Below are 18590 nucleotides of genomic sequence, written 5' to 3'. Positions count from 1 at the left end.
TTACCATGGGACTTTGATCGTCCCCTCGATCTTCCTCTCTGACCAGACTTCAATATGTCATCATTTCTCCCTCTAACAACCAGAGCCTCATTATTGGTACCTTCAAAACCTACTTTTCTCCTCTCCTCAGACAATAGGCGCAACAACAATTGTTTCGCATGACAATTTATTAATGTCAGTCCCGGTTGAAACAATGTTGTGCTCCCAAGAGTTTGGCAGTGAACACAACAAGGTACAAGCTTTATCTTCCTCATCCAGATTTATATCTATAGATGAAAGTTGCGCACAAATAGCGTCAAAATCATTTAAATGAATAGAGAAAGAATCACCTTTGTTCATCCGCAAGTTATACAACTTCTTTTGCAAGAACAACTTGTTCACGAGTGACTTGCTTTGATAGAGACTTTTCAGCATTGTCCAGAGATCCTTTGTTGTCTTCTCAGAAGTTACGTTCACCATAACGTTATTTGTCAGACATAACTAGATCAGGCTTTGCGCCTTTCAATTGTCTTTGGTCCACGCCTTCAACTCCTTTGACTCACCATTCTTCGATGTTTTGTCACTGACGGTTTTCATTTGTACCAATGACTTCTCATATTTGATCGCATGCCACACGTTTATGTTAACGAGCAAAGCCTCCACCTTCAACTTTCATAAGTCGAACCCATTTCCTTCGAACTTTTCAACCTCGATCCGTGATTGGCCAGTCGACATCCTTTCCAGATCAATTTCGTAGTTTTCTCTACACCAAGAAAAAATCCCAAATTGCGAAACCCTAATCTGCCACAGAAACCCCAATTGCAAAACCAAAGCTCTTGATACCAAATGTGGGAAATCAACAATTTACATAGCACACAAATCGCAAACGAAAAGAGAGAGAGAGAGAGAGAGAAAATTGACATAGTGATTTACTTTGGTTCACCCAATGTAAGCTACGTCCTACTTGTCTGTACTATATTCACCTCACCGCCACTCGTTTACAAGTCACTTGGTTTATAAGGAAAATATAAATAGAAATAGAAAATCCTAACATCAGTTGTTCATGGATCCTAGCCCAAACTACTAAGAAAAAGAAAAAATTATATTAAATCAGAGCTCCATAACAATACCTGGCCTCTACAGGACCCTAATTGTCTTTCTGCTGATCCTGTAAATAAAGGCTCTCATTAACATGCGAAGTACGAGCCATACCTAATATAACCCCCAAAGAATTTCAAGAATTTACTTTAATCAAGGTTTGAACTTGACCAATGCAAACCATTGGGCACTCAGGTATCGACTTTAATCTTACATGAATACCAATATGATCAACATTTATGGTTATTAAATGGTTAAGTTGGGGGTGGGCAGGTTTACATTCCCTAAACTAAACTATTCAATGATAAATTTCTCAAGGACTATTTACAAAGAAAAAATACTAATTATTATTAAGGACTATTTTAAGAGTTTATTTTATATTAAATAATAATAATTTTAAAGATTTTAAATTAATGTTTTGAGTGGTTAAGACAAAATAATTATTAAAAAATGGGGAATTTAATGTTTCCAATTTAAGTTTTAAATACATTAAATGCACTTAAGTAACCCCATCAAGTGAATTTAGGTTTCATATTAATCGAAGTGGTATTAATTGAATAGTTACCAAAAATAATTTAAATAAAAAACATTTAAAACATTTAACGCAAGCAAGTTACTGAATTCATTTAATCACAATTTTTCGCTATTTAAAATCTACCATAGCAAAAAACTTCTATGCATAATTTATTCATTTTACTGAAATAAACTGTTAATCATATTCACCATTTAAAATTTTACATATAAATTAGGAAGTAAAAATGTATTGTTTACTTTTTCATAACAGAATGTTTTTTTAGGTTAACTCATTTTCAAATTCGTGTCGTGTCAATCCACAAATCCAAAATTGACCATCATTAATCTTCTTACAGGTTATTCATGTCGTAAACAAGTTATTTATGTCTTATCGTGTTGTGTATGAGTTTGCAGGTTAATCGTGTCTTATCGTGTCAATCCATAAAATAAGTAGATTGTATGCGTGTTCGTGTCAAAAATCATAACTCAATTTTAAATTATTGTCAAATTCATATTAAATATATTCATATTCATGTGATGTGTTGACATGAATTGCCACTTCTAAGAAAATTACGTTATTAAAAACACTTTGAAAAGCAAAGAAAAAAGCAGTTCATGAACCTGGAATGATGTATGATCCACGTTAATATCGCTTTCAATTAGAACCACAATATTTGATATACCCAACTTGGGACGCAGCAAACTCCTTTTATGCCTTACCACAAGACAAAGCGACAAACCCAACCCACCATTATTAACTATACAATGCAAGTGACCCACACAATTGTTGACCTAAAAAGTTCATGTCACTAACTACTTCGTAATTATTTTGAATTGCCGTGTGCGCTAAATTGCTGACTCACCGGCCAAGTGCATTAGCGTCTTGGTCAAAAGAAGAGAAATGTTAATCTCACAATAACATTTTTTTCACAAACTTAAAAGTTTCTCCAATTTAATAGACAACCACCAAGTGAAGAGGTATTAAGGATCATGAGGGTCCGTTTTAGATAAGCTTTTTTTCTTCTTCAAAAATTGTCTTTTTTAAGAAATAAAAGCATTTTTCATTGTAAGTTTGTTTGGATTTTTGCTTTAAAAAAATATAAGTCATAAAAAAAAGTCAAAAACCTATTTTTTTTAACTGAAAATTTTAGCTTTTAAAAAAAGTAAAAATTAAAAGACAAATATTTTTTTAAAAAATCTAAATAATTTTAACTTTTATAAAAAACACTTCTAAAATAAGTAAGGTATAAAAGCTGCTTTTTTAAAAGGTCAAACAAACGGGTCTAAGTTACAGATCAAATGATGATAGCTCAGTTGACGCCAGAAAACTGAACAGGTGGTTGTTACCGTTTTTGGAAGGAGTTTAAAGCTTTAATCTATGACCTGCTTCGAATCGGACTAGTCGCGAAAGATGAGCCGATTGAAATATTTCAAAAAAAAAAAGAAAAGACAATTACACAAAAATAAAAATTCATCAGAGTTTGTGAGAAATATTTTTACAAGGTATCCTTTTTACCAAAATATAAATAAAATCAAAGTATATTTAATAAGAAATTATTTATATATATGTGCAATTGATTATTTCTTGTCCAACTAATTATTAATAGATATGATTGACAATTAATTTGGAATAAATATTTTTTATTTTAGATTTTAGTTAATTTGGTTTTGTTCACAATTAATTGAAAGTGATTTCAAAAAACTAAAATGTAAATAAAAAATTTAAAACAATAATCATATTACTCAAATTTATCTTTAATATATATTTATAACAAAACGCTTATTAACAAAGGACTGTTATCATATTTAAATAATGTGAACAAATCCCTTGAAAAATATTTAAAAATAAGTGAAATTCATGTGTACATTATGAATGTGTTTAGTATGAACATTACATTTATAATAAAATTTTAAATGCCACACAATTCATACTTTTAAAATATAAAAAAATGTTTGAAATTTTCATTTTCATTTTTAAAGTTTTAAATAACTGAACAAGTATATAAAACCTTATATATTTATAATTTTAAATAATTAAAAAAAATATATTTATCATTTATTATATTGATTTATGAATTTTCAATTATTAATTACAATGATAATTTAAAAAAGAATAGACACTGTAATTATATGTCGCTATTTACTTGTTATAAAGGAAGGGATAATTTTTTCCTAAAAACTAATTATGATTAATTATAACAAATCCCTAAAACCAACTTGACAAATTTTTAATGGTTTTCCTGTAATAATGTAGCAGTAAGTATTTAGTTCCATGCATGGATATTTTTATATTTTGATAAAATTTAAAATATTAAAATTAAAAGACTATTTTTAAATTTAAAATTAATAGACATTTTACGCATATTAAATTAATTGGAAAAACATTTGTCATTTTAAAGAATATAACTTTGTGTCATATTAGATCCCAACCGTTGATTTTCGTCAATCAACGGTTAGGATTTATTGGCTCAAACTTATTAATTAATTAGTAATTCATAATAAAATCCAATAAATCCTAACTGTTGATTGATGAAAATCAAATGTTAGAATCTAAAATGACACAAAGTTATATCCTTTAAAAGGACAAACGTTTTTCCCTTAATTGTTTTAGTCTTTTACTATATAAATATAGGCTTTAATGTTTATATAGTGAATGTAGATAAGTTATCTATATTCACTCCCAAAACGACTTCGTTTTGGGTTGAAAGATTAAAAGATTATAATGAAAATGACTATTATTATAGCCATGAAATAAATTATAATATAAAAATACCATGATTTTCGTCCCAAAACAACGTCGTTTTGGGCTCAATGTAGATAACTTATCTAGCAAAAAAAGTGAACCCATAAATATATATAGGCTTTAACGTTTCTACAGTGAATGTAGATAAGTTATCTACATTCACTCCTAAAACGACGTCGTTTTGGGTTGAAAAATTAAAAGTTATAATGAGAAAGACTATTATAATTCTAATATAAATTATAATTAAAAAAATACCTTGATTTTCGTCCCAAAACGAGTCGTTTGGACTTAATGTAGATAACTTATCTACATTGATTGCATAAAAAACGAACTCACATATATATATATATATATATATATATATATATATATATATATATATATATTTGAAAGGTTTTCTTCACATATTTTTAGTTTTTTGGATGACACATTCTGTTATGTATGACTATTTTATATATTTTTATACTAATGTGAATATATATAAATAATTAAATACAATTTTTTTAAAAGAATTAAGATAATGTCCATACATAAATCAACATAATTTGCCCAATCGTGTAGTGCTTAAGCCACCGAAAGTTACGGATATTCTGGAAATTATAATTTTGAGCTTGTTCTATATATTTCAGATTCAGATGTCAGATACATTAAACTCGTGTATGCGCGCATGCTCGTGCATACTTCAGTGGATACACGAGCTTAACAAAAAAGTATTGTTACTTTACTCGCGTGTAAATATGACAACAGGAGGGTCTCTGAGGTGGCACAAAGCCAAAGCCAGGGCAATATAGCTGGAGATCTAATCTAAGAATTATCCACTTGATGTTTTTGTATATGCTTCAACATTTAATAATTGGTATAAGCTAAAAAAATTTAAAGAATAAAAGACAATTTAGAAATTAAGAAATTATGTTAAAGCATTGGATTAAATCTGAAATTTCAATGATAGAAAATGGTGAAATATGAATAATTAGTATAAGATTAATTTTTCAGACACAAAGAAATCAGTTAAATCACACACAAACATATAATATGCAATAATATAAACCTGTATAAGAGATATATTTTTTATAAACTCATTATGTACCGAATCAATAAAAATAGTCAATCACTTTGAGGAAGGATTTAATAAAATTTAAACTAAAAATATCAAATTAGTTATTACATTTTAATTGATCAAATATACAAGCTTCCCTTAATATAGATACCGACAAACTTTCCCTTGTACATATATCAAATGCATGTAAATGTGTATGAGGAACGTGGGATGGGTTTTCTTTGTAGAGAGAGGGGATGTAATGTAAGTATTGATTGTTTTTTTCTCAGTTTCCATGGATTGTTTTAGCATTTCCAGGTTCATTGCTGAAGCTAAAGATAAGCCACCTTTTGTTTTAATAGAAATTCTTTGCCAACCAACCACTTTTGACCCTGACCAAAGCTTGTCTATAATTATCAATTCTCACCCTTAAAACATGCATTGTATTTGGATTGATGATATAGTCATAACATACAGAGAAAAAGAGATTCCCTTTTCCTTGAAGCATGTCATCCACTTGTGTTTTAACTTATAATATACAGTGATAATTCGTACCCCATTTCTCTTGTTATTGAAGTTGGATCCTTACAACTAGCTAGGGATCAGGATTCAATATCTTTTTGGTGATGCTGCCAACTCATCCAAATTTTGGAAGCATATGGACAGCTCTATTTGATTATATGTATTTCCTAACGTATCATCACCACATATATCGTTCTGATCAGCATATTTAGTCTACATGCCTCGGTTATATTAGTCGAATCAATTTTTTTATTACTCACTGCTTTTGATAAACGTCAAACCCGCCAACTTGAACCACTATATATTGCGTTTACGCATGATGGTTGCATGAGGTTTGAAGATTAAGAATATTTTGTAGCGTGACTACCCACAATATATATATATATATATATATATATATATATATATATATATATATATATATTATAATATTTGGATTTTCATAAAAACAGATTAATAATCGATGCATCTTGTTGGACTGGGGATCAGAGAAATTATTAGTGTATATTGCCTAATAGCCCACTATAGGAGGCCTTGCTAGCTAGGTTTAAATATCTAAATATACGGTATTAAATATGGCACAGGGGGATGAAAGTATGTCTTCATCCTCTCTAATATCACCTTTGAGAAGAGTTAAAGCTTAATTTTGAACTCGTCCCGAATCGGACTAGCCGCAAAATGATGAATCAATTAGAATATTTTTAAAAATAAAAATATCTAAATATACGGGTTAAGGTTCCCCCGACTCATTGGCACATTTTTTTAAACTAAAAGTTATTTTTGAATTAATGATAAAAACAAAGTTTAAAAAATAAAATAAAAAACTATTTATGATTATATAAAATTTTAAACTTAAAAATCACTTTAAAGGCCAAGCTAAAAATAAGTTATTTGGTAAAATAATTTTTATAAGCTCCGTTTCTAATAAAAATTACGATGTAACTTTTATTATTTATTATGTAGATAAACACAAACTTAATAAGAAATAAAAGGCAAAAGGTCTTAAAGATGATTTTAAAGAAAAAATCGATTCAAGAATGAATAAAATATAATTTATTTATTTTTCTTGATGACGTTTTCACCGTTTTTGAAGGGGAGGAAGAGATCTAATAATTTCTCATCAGAGTAGTAAGTAAATTCTGTACATATAATTTTAGAATAAGGAAATAATAGAAAAAAAATGAGGACTTAGAAAAAGTTAATATACATTTTTTTTATAAAAAAAATCCCTCCTGGGAATTTATAGCTTTTTTTTATTTCATTCATTATAAAAATACTTTTTTTTAAATAAAAACTTTTATAAAAATTTATTTGATTAAATTTCTACTTATAACTTATAAGAAGAAAGAAAACCGTCAAATGAATACTAAGTATTACAGTCCCCCACTTTAAAAATGAAAGTCCCTAAAAAAATGGAAAGGAATATCCCATCATAGTCAATATAAGTACACAATTATAGGTGATCTAATGTATTGATTGGGTGTTTTAAAATTACATACAACTTCTAAATTTAAATCTTACATGAAGCATCATGCTGGTTGCTCAGCAATCTAAATATACAATACAACCACGGCTTTCCACTTTGTTCGGTATAGTTCAAGGAAACTTACCTATCATTAACCAGACTCTATGTTCACATCCCAACACAACAACAACAATTAACAAGACATTGCACAACCATATATGTAATTTTTATATTGTGATAAAATACGATGCATTCTCAAATTATGCTTTATTTTTTAAAATGTTAAACCATCATGAAAATGAACTAGATCGAAGTAGTTTAAAGAGGAAAGAAGTATGGGAGATTAGCAATTCTACTGTATAATAAAATAAGAGTTTTAAGAAGATAGTTATTTGAGAAGTGACAATAAATAATAATAATAAAATTAACTTTTAAATATTTTAAATTAAAAAATTAAAAAATATTATTAAAAAATACAAATAGACACTTAGAGTTGAGCACCTTATATAATATTTATTTAGAAATCGAGTTTATATTAAACATTATTTTATATAATATACAGTGTCAATACAGTGACCACCTTTACCTTATCTTCACAAAAAGCATATGCAAATCGTGAAACTTATTGGTTTATAAACCAATAATTATATATCTTTATGATCAGAGCATCAGCATTTAGGTCCAAATTGGAGGCCACAACAATTCTTCAATACTCACATTCGCACCCCTTTTTTAAGTGCTTTAATTTGCCACTTGCTGGTGGTTGTTTTGTTTTACTCTTCCCTTTTAGACTCTCTTAACATGTTTGACTCTAATTGCCTGCGAACCAACATAACCCTTCCTCCTTGTTGTTTGTTAACAGACAAAATGAAGAAATTAAAATGATTTGTATTTTGTTTTCAAAAAAAAAAAAAATGATTTGTATTTGTATCATTCCATTTTTCTAATGACAGAGACTATGAAGCACCGACACTTCAAAAACCTTGACGTGTCGTGTCCGACACTTCTCGACACTCACCGACACTCCAACACGCGTTATAGAAATTTAAAAAAAGGTTCAAAGGTTGCGTTGCGTTGAGTTTTTAGTTCCAACTATTAGATTCGTTGAATTACGATTACCATTTTATTGAATTTAATATAAATATTTGGAATATCTTATGTTTCTTTACAAAATTGATGAATATTATAAGTTTAGTTTAATTTTTTGTTAAATTATTGAATATTAAATATAATATACACTACATAAATTAAAAATATTATTTAATATCAAAAAGTGTCCTAACATATCGAAATCTAACATTTTTTAGAATTCACGTGTCGGAGTGTCGTGTCATATCGTGTCACGTGTCCCGTGTCAGTATCGGTGCTACCTAGGACAGAGACACATGCAATGTCATATTATAAATAAATAAATAAGTAAATCATTTTGTATAAGAATTTACCAGATTCTGTGCACGAGTCTATAATAATACCATTATCTGTGCATGCTATTAAATTTTTTTTTAAATGGTGTTAACGTATTTTTTTTTGTTATTTTTTTCATAGATATCTATTCTTCCTAAAATGTTTACTTGCTCTTTCTAATCCTTTTTACTTGATTATTTTATCATTTTAAAAAAATTATCCGGTGCTTAATCGTGTACTTTATTATTGGAATTTATAACTATAATGTTACAGGAAAGTAAATACATCATGTTATAGAAACACAAAATGTGGGGATCACAGATTTTTTTTACTTTTTTTAAAAAAAAAAATCATAAAGTTCGATGCTGCTATTCATGCAACATGATAGTTCTAAATCATTAATCTTAAAAATAATTATTTTTCCCATTATAACTGAAAATAAGCAATTTGGTCAATAATTTTTTTTCCCATTATAATTAAAAAGGGAAGGTTATAATTACAATTTTTTTGTTTACAAACTACGCTATGTTCTTTTAGGAGAACACTAGGTTACACTATGTTCTCTCGGAAGTACATAGTATAATTTGCAAAAATTTATAAAAAAAAATTTATAAACGATTCTTGTCCGGTCTAAAAATAACCAATTTGGTCAATAAAAAAAATAAACAATTTGGGGCTGAAAGGTCTGTGCAGATTGGGCTGCTGGGCTAAAAGGCCTATGGTTAAATTTCTTGGTGAAACAACTTGAGGTTAGCGGCAAAAATTTCCATTAGTGTTATCCATATAGGTGGAGACACACTAGGAAATTTAAAAAATAAGCAAAAATTAAAAACGAGTAAAAAATACTAATTATACTTTATTAGTATAATTCGTTTATCCTAATGCAATAAAAAATTTAAAATCTCTTCATTCTTTATAAAATATTTGCAAGTCAGTTAATTTTAATTGTAATTTTTTTTTTAAAAAGGATAATTTTATTTAAAAAATAAAACTATAGTATGACTATTTGCGTACAAGTAAAATATTTAAGGATAGCTCACCAAAAAAAAATATTTAAGGATAATAAACCATACAATCAAAGTTTTAACTTGTTACAAGAATTTTTTTAAAAAAAGAAAAAAATTCCGATTTTAATTATTTTATTTGGGGAGGATTATATTTACAAACTTTTTATTTACAAACTATATTATGTACTCCCGAAAATACACTAGGTTACACTATGTATTTCCGGAATTACATAATGTAATTTGTAAAAAAATTTGTATACGGATCATTCCCTGTTTTGTTTTGCTTGATAACTTTACACAGTATTTAAAAATGAGATACATAAACGGCTGCTTACAAAGGGTAGGATCGCTACATGGAATGATGGTGATAATAGTTGCCCTTGTTGTATAGGAGGGACATAAACAATTCTACATGCTTTGAGGGATTGCAACAGTACCAGAATATTGTGGAATTTACTAAGCCTTTCTCAGCTTGCAACGAATTTCTTTAATTTGGACATTGATGCATGCTCATCAAATAAACAGATCTCTTATGTTTCTTTCTACTTGATGGAAGATTTGGTTTTGGAGAAATAAGATGAATAAAGGGGAAGAAGTCTCACCTGTTGGCATTAAAATAGAGGTAATCAAGAAGTTAGTGCTCGACCTGGAGGAAGCTGCTGTCAATCTAGTTAAATTGCATGCAAATTTAGGTTATAGTTATCTCAATATTTCTTGGCAATTCCCGGAAGATGGGTTGCTTGTGGTGGAGTGATACGAAATTCTCAAGGCAAATGGATGGGTGGATTTACTTATAAGCTGGGCATCTGTTCATCATTCAGAGTAGAGTTGTGGGGCATTTTGAGGGCCTGGAGAAGGCTTGGAACAATGGTCATAGGAAAGTTATTCTGGAAAATGATTGGCTTATGGCGATCATTGGGCTCACCAAAAGTGGTGCAGCAATCTGTGAAATGCAGTTGGTATCTCAGATATGGAAATGGTTGGGGAAAGATTGGCAGGTTCGTCTGTGACATACGTTTAGAGAGGGAAACATGTGTAATGCCGAAGCAGTAACCTATTCGTTAAACAGAAAGAAGAACGAAACAAAGATTGTGAGAAAACACTATTTCTCTTTTCTTAATTTTCTTTAACCAAAAACAACCTCATAACAATAGAGTTCTCGAAGCCTTAAATAGGCAAAAATAAAATAACAAAAAAAGTAAATAACTATAATCATGAGCAATCAAAGGAGATAACGCACAATAAACACACACTCAAACATAATCTAAAATAACAAAAAGGAAATAACTAGCAATTATTAAAATTCCCTAAATAAAGAAATAAATTATGGAAGTTCCAATCCAAGCGAGTCACCCAGGTGCATCATTCTCCCCTGCCAAAAGAAGATTCGTCCTCGAATCTAACGAATCTTCATGGTTACTCTCGCATATTATGCCCTCTTCATCATTATGATAAGGAGACAAGTCAGCAACATTGAAAGTACTAGAAATATTGTATTCCCCAAGAAGTTCAATCTTGTAAGCATTGTTATTGATCTTCCCGAGCACCCTGAAGGGACCATTAGCTCTAGGTAGTTTAACAATCCTGCTAGCCAGAAAATGTTCCTTCCTAAGGTGGATCCATACCATATCGCCTTCCTTGAAAATGGCTTGATTTCTATAACTGTCAACTTGTTGTTTATATTTCACATTCTGCTTCTGAATATTATCATGAACCTGTGAACGTAACTCCTTTTGCTCCTCGGTGCTAATCCTATATGTAGCTTTGTCGGGAATAACAGCGCCTGACACAAGGTCAATACAATACTGGATGTCTATTATAGGTGGCAATTCCAATGGCATCTCCTCAGAAACCACATCAACGAAGTCCTCTAGCAATGGCTTAACCTGCAAAGGAATGTCAGAAACATCAGAATTTTGTTCTATCACCACACAAGCAAAAATCTCAATGGCATTGGTAGATTCCTCTTGGGAACCTACTCTGGACAACATAGTGTTCTTCGCCTCCTCCTTCAATTCAGATGGACCCAAGGTAATAGTTAGTCCGTCCTTCTTGAAAGTGTAAGTATTTTTGAAGCAATCGTGCTTTGTCTTCCTACCAAATCGCCACGGCCTCCCCAACAAGATATGACACACATCCATTGGAATAACATCGCACCACACCTCATCAGTGTACCTTTTGCCGATAGAAAGTTGTACAAGACAACTCTTGTTCACCTTCACCTCACTTCCTTTCTTCAGCCAAGCAAGCTTGTATGGTTGTAGGTGTTCCTCTGTTTTCAATCCTTGCTTCTCGACCATGGTATTAGAGACTACATTCTCGCAGCTCCATCCATCAATGATCATATTACACACCTTCCGCCACTGGTGCACTTGGTGTAGAATATATTGTGTCGATGCCACGACTCATCATCAATTATTCAACATTCAACACCCTTCGAATAACCAAGGCTTCGCCTGAATCACTGAAAATAATCTCACATTCTTCAGAACCTCCATCCACCTCATGTTCTTCATACTCATCATAGGTGGGGCTTATATCATGGGCTTGAGTATCCGCAAGAGTAACATACTGCCGGTTTGGACAATCAGCAGCGAAGTGTTCTAATCCCTTACACTTGAAACACCTCTTTGCCGTAGTCCTTGTCTTGCTTGCTTCACCATTGATCGCTCCCCCCTTGCTCACTAGTTTCGGGTTAGAAAGTTCCATCCCCACACTAGTGTTGGCTGTCAAGCTTGATAAGTGTCCTTTGTCACAAAATCTGGATTGAAATTTTGAAGTACCTCCTCTTCTCTTACACTGCTCCTCTACCTTCAAAGCTAGTCGACGTACGTCCTCATATGACCAATATTGTTGCAGGTATACAACATCTGAGATCTCAGTTCCCAGTCCTTCTAGGTAACGAGCAACCAATTGTTCATCCTCCTCTGCAATATCACAGCGCATCCGTAAACGATCAAACTCAGTTGTATACTATTCAACTGATAGGTCTCGCTGCTTGAGTTTATGGTACTCAATAAATGCCTCTTGTTGGTAACGAATGGGTAAGAATTTTTGTTGTAACAGTTTCTTCATCTTATCCTAACTTCTGATCTTTGACTTCCATTCTTTGTTTCGCTGCTTCTTAATATGTTCCCACCAAATTGAGGCATGCTTCCTCAGTTTGATAGCGACCAGTTTGACCTTCTAGTCTTCTGTCAAGTCTCTGATATCAAAGACTCTTTCGACAGTGTGTAACCAGTCAATGAACTCATCTGGATGAGTGGTGCCCTCGAATTTCGAGATCTCAATCTTCACCCCAATATTGGCAAAAAAAGATTGATTTCCAGGTTGACTTCGTCCTCGTCGCTCCTAGTTCCAGTCCCAGAATGGGTTCTCGTTCCTTTCCTCCTCATGAGATGATCTTTCAGATTCCCTTCCTTCATTTAACTCGTCCAACTGTGTTTGGGCTAACCGTTGTTCGAGCTCCTGAATTCGTCTACCTTGTTCTGTCATTGTAGCAGTCATTGCTACCATTGTGGCGTCTCGCGCGTCAATGTATGGTTTTTCGCCGTCACCATAAAGGATGTTACCACGCCCTCTACCGCCGCCTTGACCCCGTCGTCCACGACCTCGACCTCGACCGCCATTGTTCTGTTCAGCCATTTATGTGACAACCAGAGCTCTGATTACCAAATAATGCCAAAGCAATAACCTATTGGCTAAATAGAAAGAAGAACGAAACAAGGATTGTGAGAAAGCACTATTTCTCTTTTCTTAATTTTCTTTAACTAAAAACAATCTCATAACAATAGGGTTCTTCAAGCCTTAAATAGGCAAAAATAAAATAACAAAAAAAGTAAATAACTATAATCATGCGCAATCAAAGGAGATAACACACAATCAACGCACACTCAAACATAATCTAAAATAACAAAAAGGAAATAACTAGCAATTATTAAAATTCCCTAAATAAAGAAATAAATTATGGAAAAGCTCAATCCAAGTGAGTTAATGGATCCCATTTGTACTATTCTAGAGAAAAATGAGTTAAGGTTGAAGTTAATGGACCATGAGTTATTTTGAATCCAATTTGCTATTTAATCAGTCTTCAACATTAGGTTGAGTTAAAAATAGGACAACGGTAATTCTTCTTCTTTGCATTTTTTTAAATAAGAATAATAAAAATAAAGAAATTTATCTTGACAAAAAAATTAAGTGTTTACATGTAGGATTGGTTTTTTTTTTTTTTTTTTGGGTTCATTTGGATTTGGTATGTTGCAAAGTAATATGCAAGTGAAAGATCGCGTTTTACTTTACGAGGGTTTGGAATTTTGTAATACATCCTTACTTATATTTACATTACATTCATGTTCACTTTCATTAAATTTCTCGTGTCACTAATGACAATAACATCACCTCTCAAATATCAGCGTTTGAGTCAGAAACTTGCAGCAGCTGAAGCTTGAAATTATCCCTTTGCAGCAGATGATATCACCCCCAGTGAAAAAAACTAGGAAGAATTATACAATTAATCTAATCTAATTCATTTAGAATTATGAAAAAAATAAAAAAAAGTTGAAAGAACCATTCACAACTAATCCAGTAGGACAATGAACAAATTCCACCTCACCTCTCCCGTAAAATCCATGAAAAAAAAATGCCTATTTTGTTTGATCAGTAATACAGACCCTCTTGATCCCAAATATCAACAAGAAAGTCAATCATTTCCTGTCACAAAAAATATTATAATTAATTAGTGATATATTATCAAAAATAAATACAAGAATATTAATAGATAAAAGAACCAAGTTCAGGAAATCATACTCCGAGAGGGATGGGTTGGGGAAAGGGCTTGTTGTTCCCAAGTAGATTGTCGTAGGTGACATTTGAACTGTAGAACATAAACTCAGAATTAGAGATGTTAGAGTGATATAATACAAAATCATTAATTCAGCCTTCATCTAATAACTTAAACTTTTTGGTGGAATTAATTGCATTACATGATATCAGAGCATTCATGACCTCTTGGTCACGAGTTCATCCTCATCATCCTGATTCTATTAATAAATAATTAATCATTGTGGAGTCTTTTAGACTAGGTAGGTGGGGTCTATATATTATTCATCCCAAATAGACTCTTGTATAAAGAGATATGTCAGAGAGATATAATGTAAAACCATTTGGGTTACAAATATCAATAAACATCATAAAAAATTAACTTTGAAGTAAATGCAGCTTGACAGTAATCCCAATTTCCGTCTCACAACAAATCTCCCTGCTTGTATCATGAATGCTCAGCTCGTGATTAATAGTGCAGTTTTTATAATAAAATAATGAGCAAGGTTATATTTATAATTTTTTTGTTTACAAATTACCCGATGTATTACGCGTAGTACATACTATTTGAGCATGTACTACCCATAGTACATAGTATAGTTTGTAAAAATTTGTAAACAAAAAGTTTGTAAATATAACCTATCCCTAAAATAATTAGCCCAAAAAAGAAAAGAAAAAATCAGAAAAGAAATGGAAGAGGCTTTCTTCAGTTAGGACTTGTTCCCTGTACAGTGTAAAAGCTTGGTCAATGTGAAAATAAGCACCAGCTATACAGCTAAAACATGCTCAGACAATGCAATAGTATTGTCAGCCATGAAATTATAGGAAGAAATTATACGAATTTCGGTAGTTTAGGAAGAAAAGATAGGATAAGGAGGATGGTACCACTCTGATATTATTATTGAAATTATTGAGATTTAAGTAGGGAAGAAAGAAGAGAGAGAATAAAGATAAAATAATTTGAAATTGATATTGATTTGAAATGAAGGATGTGTTATAAAAGACAAAGTAATAACCCCTAATTATACTAATAGTAGACTCTTATCCTAATTAAATGAGGAAATAAATCATGAAATATAAGGAAATATAAAAATCAATTCGAAAAAATCATCTAAGATACTCTAAATTATTTAAGACATATTCATGTTATTATGAGATATCCTTCTAGATATTCTAATAGTTAGCATGGTTGGTTGCTTCTTCTAGGAAGGGAAAAACTTCGCATGTAACTAGCATAAAAATGGGCAAAGATCTGATACTAGTTACTGAAAAGCAGCAGATAATACATGGAAGCAATTAGCCACAGCAAACTTCATTCCTCTAACAGCTTGAAAATGCATGAAAGGGAAAGTGAATACAATTTTTTCTTTTTCTTTTGTAAGATGTTCATATTGCAACTTAACATTTGAGGCTTCACTGCTGAATGCATATTTTATTTACCTTATTTTTGGTTCTCTAACTCCTGTCTGAGTCTTAGACCTTTTGTTTCCAACCCATTGTTGCCTTATCTGGTTCCAGAGAAGAAGACCTGCATCCATCAAACTTTTCTGTTCAAATGAAATGAAAATAAAGAATTATACGTGCAGATCAACTAAAATCCTGAAAAATAGTTTTTTATTGTAAGTTCCAGAAACAGCAATTACACATAACTAAATTGACTATAATACCACCCCAAAAAAAACTCTCTGTTAAACCCCGACTAGCAATGGTAGGGATAAAGGCAATTGCCTTGCATTTTTGCAAAGAGACTGTTTCTCAATCTTGAACCTGTGACCTTCACGATCACAAAGAACAACTTTATCGCTACTCCAAGGCTCACCCTCAAGGCTTTTGATTCAAATATTTCACGAAAAATAATAAAATAACTCATACCTTAGCAAAGCACATATAAGTCCTACATGATTCTATGAACATTTAAGCAAAGACTGCTTCCACAGCAGAGAACCAACAGATAATAAACTTATAACAGCAAACTTGCCATGGTTGACAAATTCAGGAGGACCAATTTGACTGTCTGCACTACTTTGAGGATCAGAAGGATTATTTGATATTCCAGTTGACGAGATGCTTCTCTGGGATTGAGCTGCACTATGATCCATTTCAAATGTGCTGCTGCTCCAGAAATCTTCTGAACCATTGTCTTTATTAACTGTTTGATCTTCTTGAGTTCCTAGTCCTTTAGATGCTTTATTCGGAGGTTCTGAGCAGCATCCAAGACAACCTCTGCTCTGTTACAAACCAGGAAATTCAACCACAAGCATGATTAACATCAACTATTAACTATAATCAGTCTTCCATCTTGAATTAAAAGAAGGTGACATTGATAAGTTGCTATCGCGCACTTTTATTGATGTAAAACACAAAAAAAGGAGCAAGCATGATGTGATAAGATTGGAATCAACAAAAAATGCACTTTAACAGCAAGATAGAAGAAATAAAAGAAGGTAAGCTTCTCCTCTCTAAACAATGGAAAAACATATGTTTGCAATTAATGCAGCAATAAATTTCATGAAATTAAAATTAGCCTAAAATAAATCTCTCTTACACATAAAAGCCCCTTGCATTTGAGCTTTAACTTTTCCATGGCTGAAAGCACAGGAACACCAAAACAGGCACCACAAAACAGTAAAAATGAGCAGTGGGGTTTCTTCCCAGAGCATTTACCCTTTTGTGCTAACAAGCAACACCTAGAATACATAACTCCAAGTGAAACCCTATAACAGAAGCAAATTCTACGTATCTTATATCAACTTCCAAAGAATCCAATGAAAGAATGACAAACAATAAAGCCCCATCACGTTACCCTTTTCACCATATATTATGCTTGCTTAAAAACCAAGCAAGTACAAGCAAAGATTCCCAAACATGATTAAAAAAAGACTACAAACTACAGATAATGACCTTAACGTACCCAGAGGGGTCGAGAAGATGAAAAGGAATAAAAATTTCAACTTTCTAGTTTCCTGAATTTCCAGAACTACAAAAGCAGCAACACCAACTCAACTATAAAAATTCAACTCAACATCAGTTGAATTTTTCACTATCTCAGAAAGCTAAGTGAACCAAAATAATACAATTATAAATTTTACATCTAGAAAAGTTATTTGCTCTCAGATTAAGGAATAAGTAGAACAGTAAAAAAGTCAAAGTCAAATGGAAAATTCAGTCCTTTATATTCCTCAGCTACCAAATAAAGACAAACAAAAAAGAGAGCAAGGAACTCACCCCATGCACGCCACTGACACAACGCGGAACGTATCTACAGATTTGCATTTACACAAGTCAAAGACGAGATTTGCCACCTAAAAAATAAAGAAAAATTCTGAACCAAGGAGAGACTTCAATACCCTGCATGTACAATATAATAATAACAATAAGATAAAATAAAAAATAAAAAAGTAGAGAACTTCTTAGACTTTAATAAATAAAAGAAAGGGGAGGGGACAAAAAGCTAGCAAATATTCGAGTTGTTTGGTCCTCGAGAAAAAAGAAGGAAGGAAGAAAGAGTGGCCTGTTTGATTGCCAAGAAATTGTAAGGGAACATGAAAGATGACTATCCAAGACCAAAAAATTAATTTACTGCACTTTGAAAAATAATTACGGATGTATTGCATAATTATTTTTTGGTTCCGGCAGCAGGGGTCACGCCCAAACCAGTGACACTCCAAATAGGCGTGATCCATTGTACTCTATAAATACTCCAAAATTTCTATTTTTACCATTTTACTCTTTGTCTCTAACTTTCCTCTAATACGCTAGTGCTCTCTACCTTCGGGGAAAAGTTGGTTAGCGAAGCTTTGTCAAAGAAATAAGATTTTAATACCTGTTATGTATATTAGTGAATTACAAATTTATAAGTAACTTGGAAAGTTGTTAGTGATCAAGAAATGTTGTAGTGACTTAGGAACGTTGTAGTGACCTAAGAATTAATATTATTTACTTACAAATTAATTAGTGACTTAGAAATTTGGTAGTTTGCTGGAATTTTGTGTATGCTTAATAAAC

General features: G+C 31.6%; 1 protein-coding gene across 1 annotated transcript; it reads right to left on the bottom strand.

Moving 5' to 3' along the window:
• Positions 1-14098: 14098 nt before the first annotated feature.
• On the bottom strand, positions 14099-17928 carry LOC133318464 (uncharacterized). The gene is made up of 5 exons (XM_061520470.1): positions 17811-17928; positions 16564-16813; positions 16026-16113; positions 14574-14640; positions 14099-14477 (listed from the first exon to the last, which is right to left on the bottom strand). The coding sequence occupies exons 1-5, from the start codon at positions 17856-17858 to the stop codon at positions 14424-14426; spliced, it is 507 nt and encodes a 168-aa protein (XP_061376454.1). The 5' UTR covers positions 17859-17928; the 3' UTR covers positions 14099-14423.
• Positions 17929-18590: the final 662 nt, after the last annotated feature.

Source organism: Gastrolobium bilobum, unplaced genomic scaffold (assembly GCF_033153095.1).
Source record: "Gastrolobium bilobum isolate Gb01-03AN ecotype WA unplaced genomic scaffold, APGP_CSIRO_Gbil_v1 utg14936, whole genome shotgun sequence".
Lineage (NCBI taxonomy): Eukaryota > Viridiplantae > Streptophyta > Magnoliopsida > Fabales > Fabaceae > Gastrolobium > Gastrolobium bilobum.
Note: the sequence above shows the minus strand (reverse complement) of the source record. Positions and strands in the feature narration are given on the sequence as shown.

Excerpts from the sequence above, each read along its gene's own strand:
- LOC133318464 (XM_061520470.1), bottom strand. The coding sequence starts at position 17,858 with ATGCAAATCTGTAGATACGTTCCGCGTTGTGTCAGTGGCGTGCATGGG. Across the intron at positions 16,814-17,810 it reads GTGTCAGTGGCGTGCATGGG|AGCAGAGGTTGTCTTGGATG; the intron begins GTGAGTTCCTTG and ends GGTTTGTAACAG. Across the intron at positions 16,114-16,563 it reads TCCTGAATTTGTCAACCATG|GTCTTCTTCTCTGGAACCAG; the intron begins GCAAGTTTGCTG and ends TGATGGATGCAG.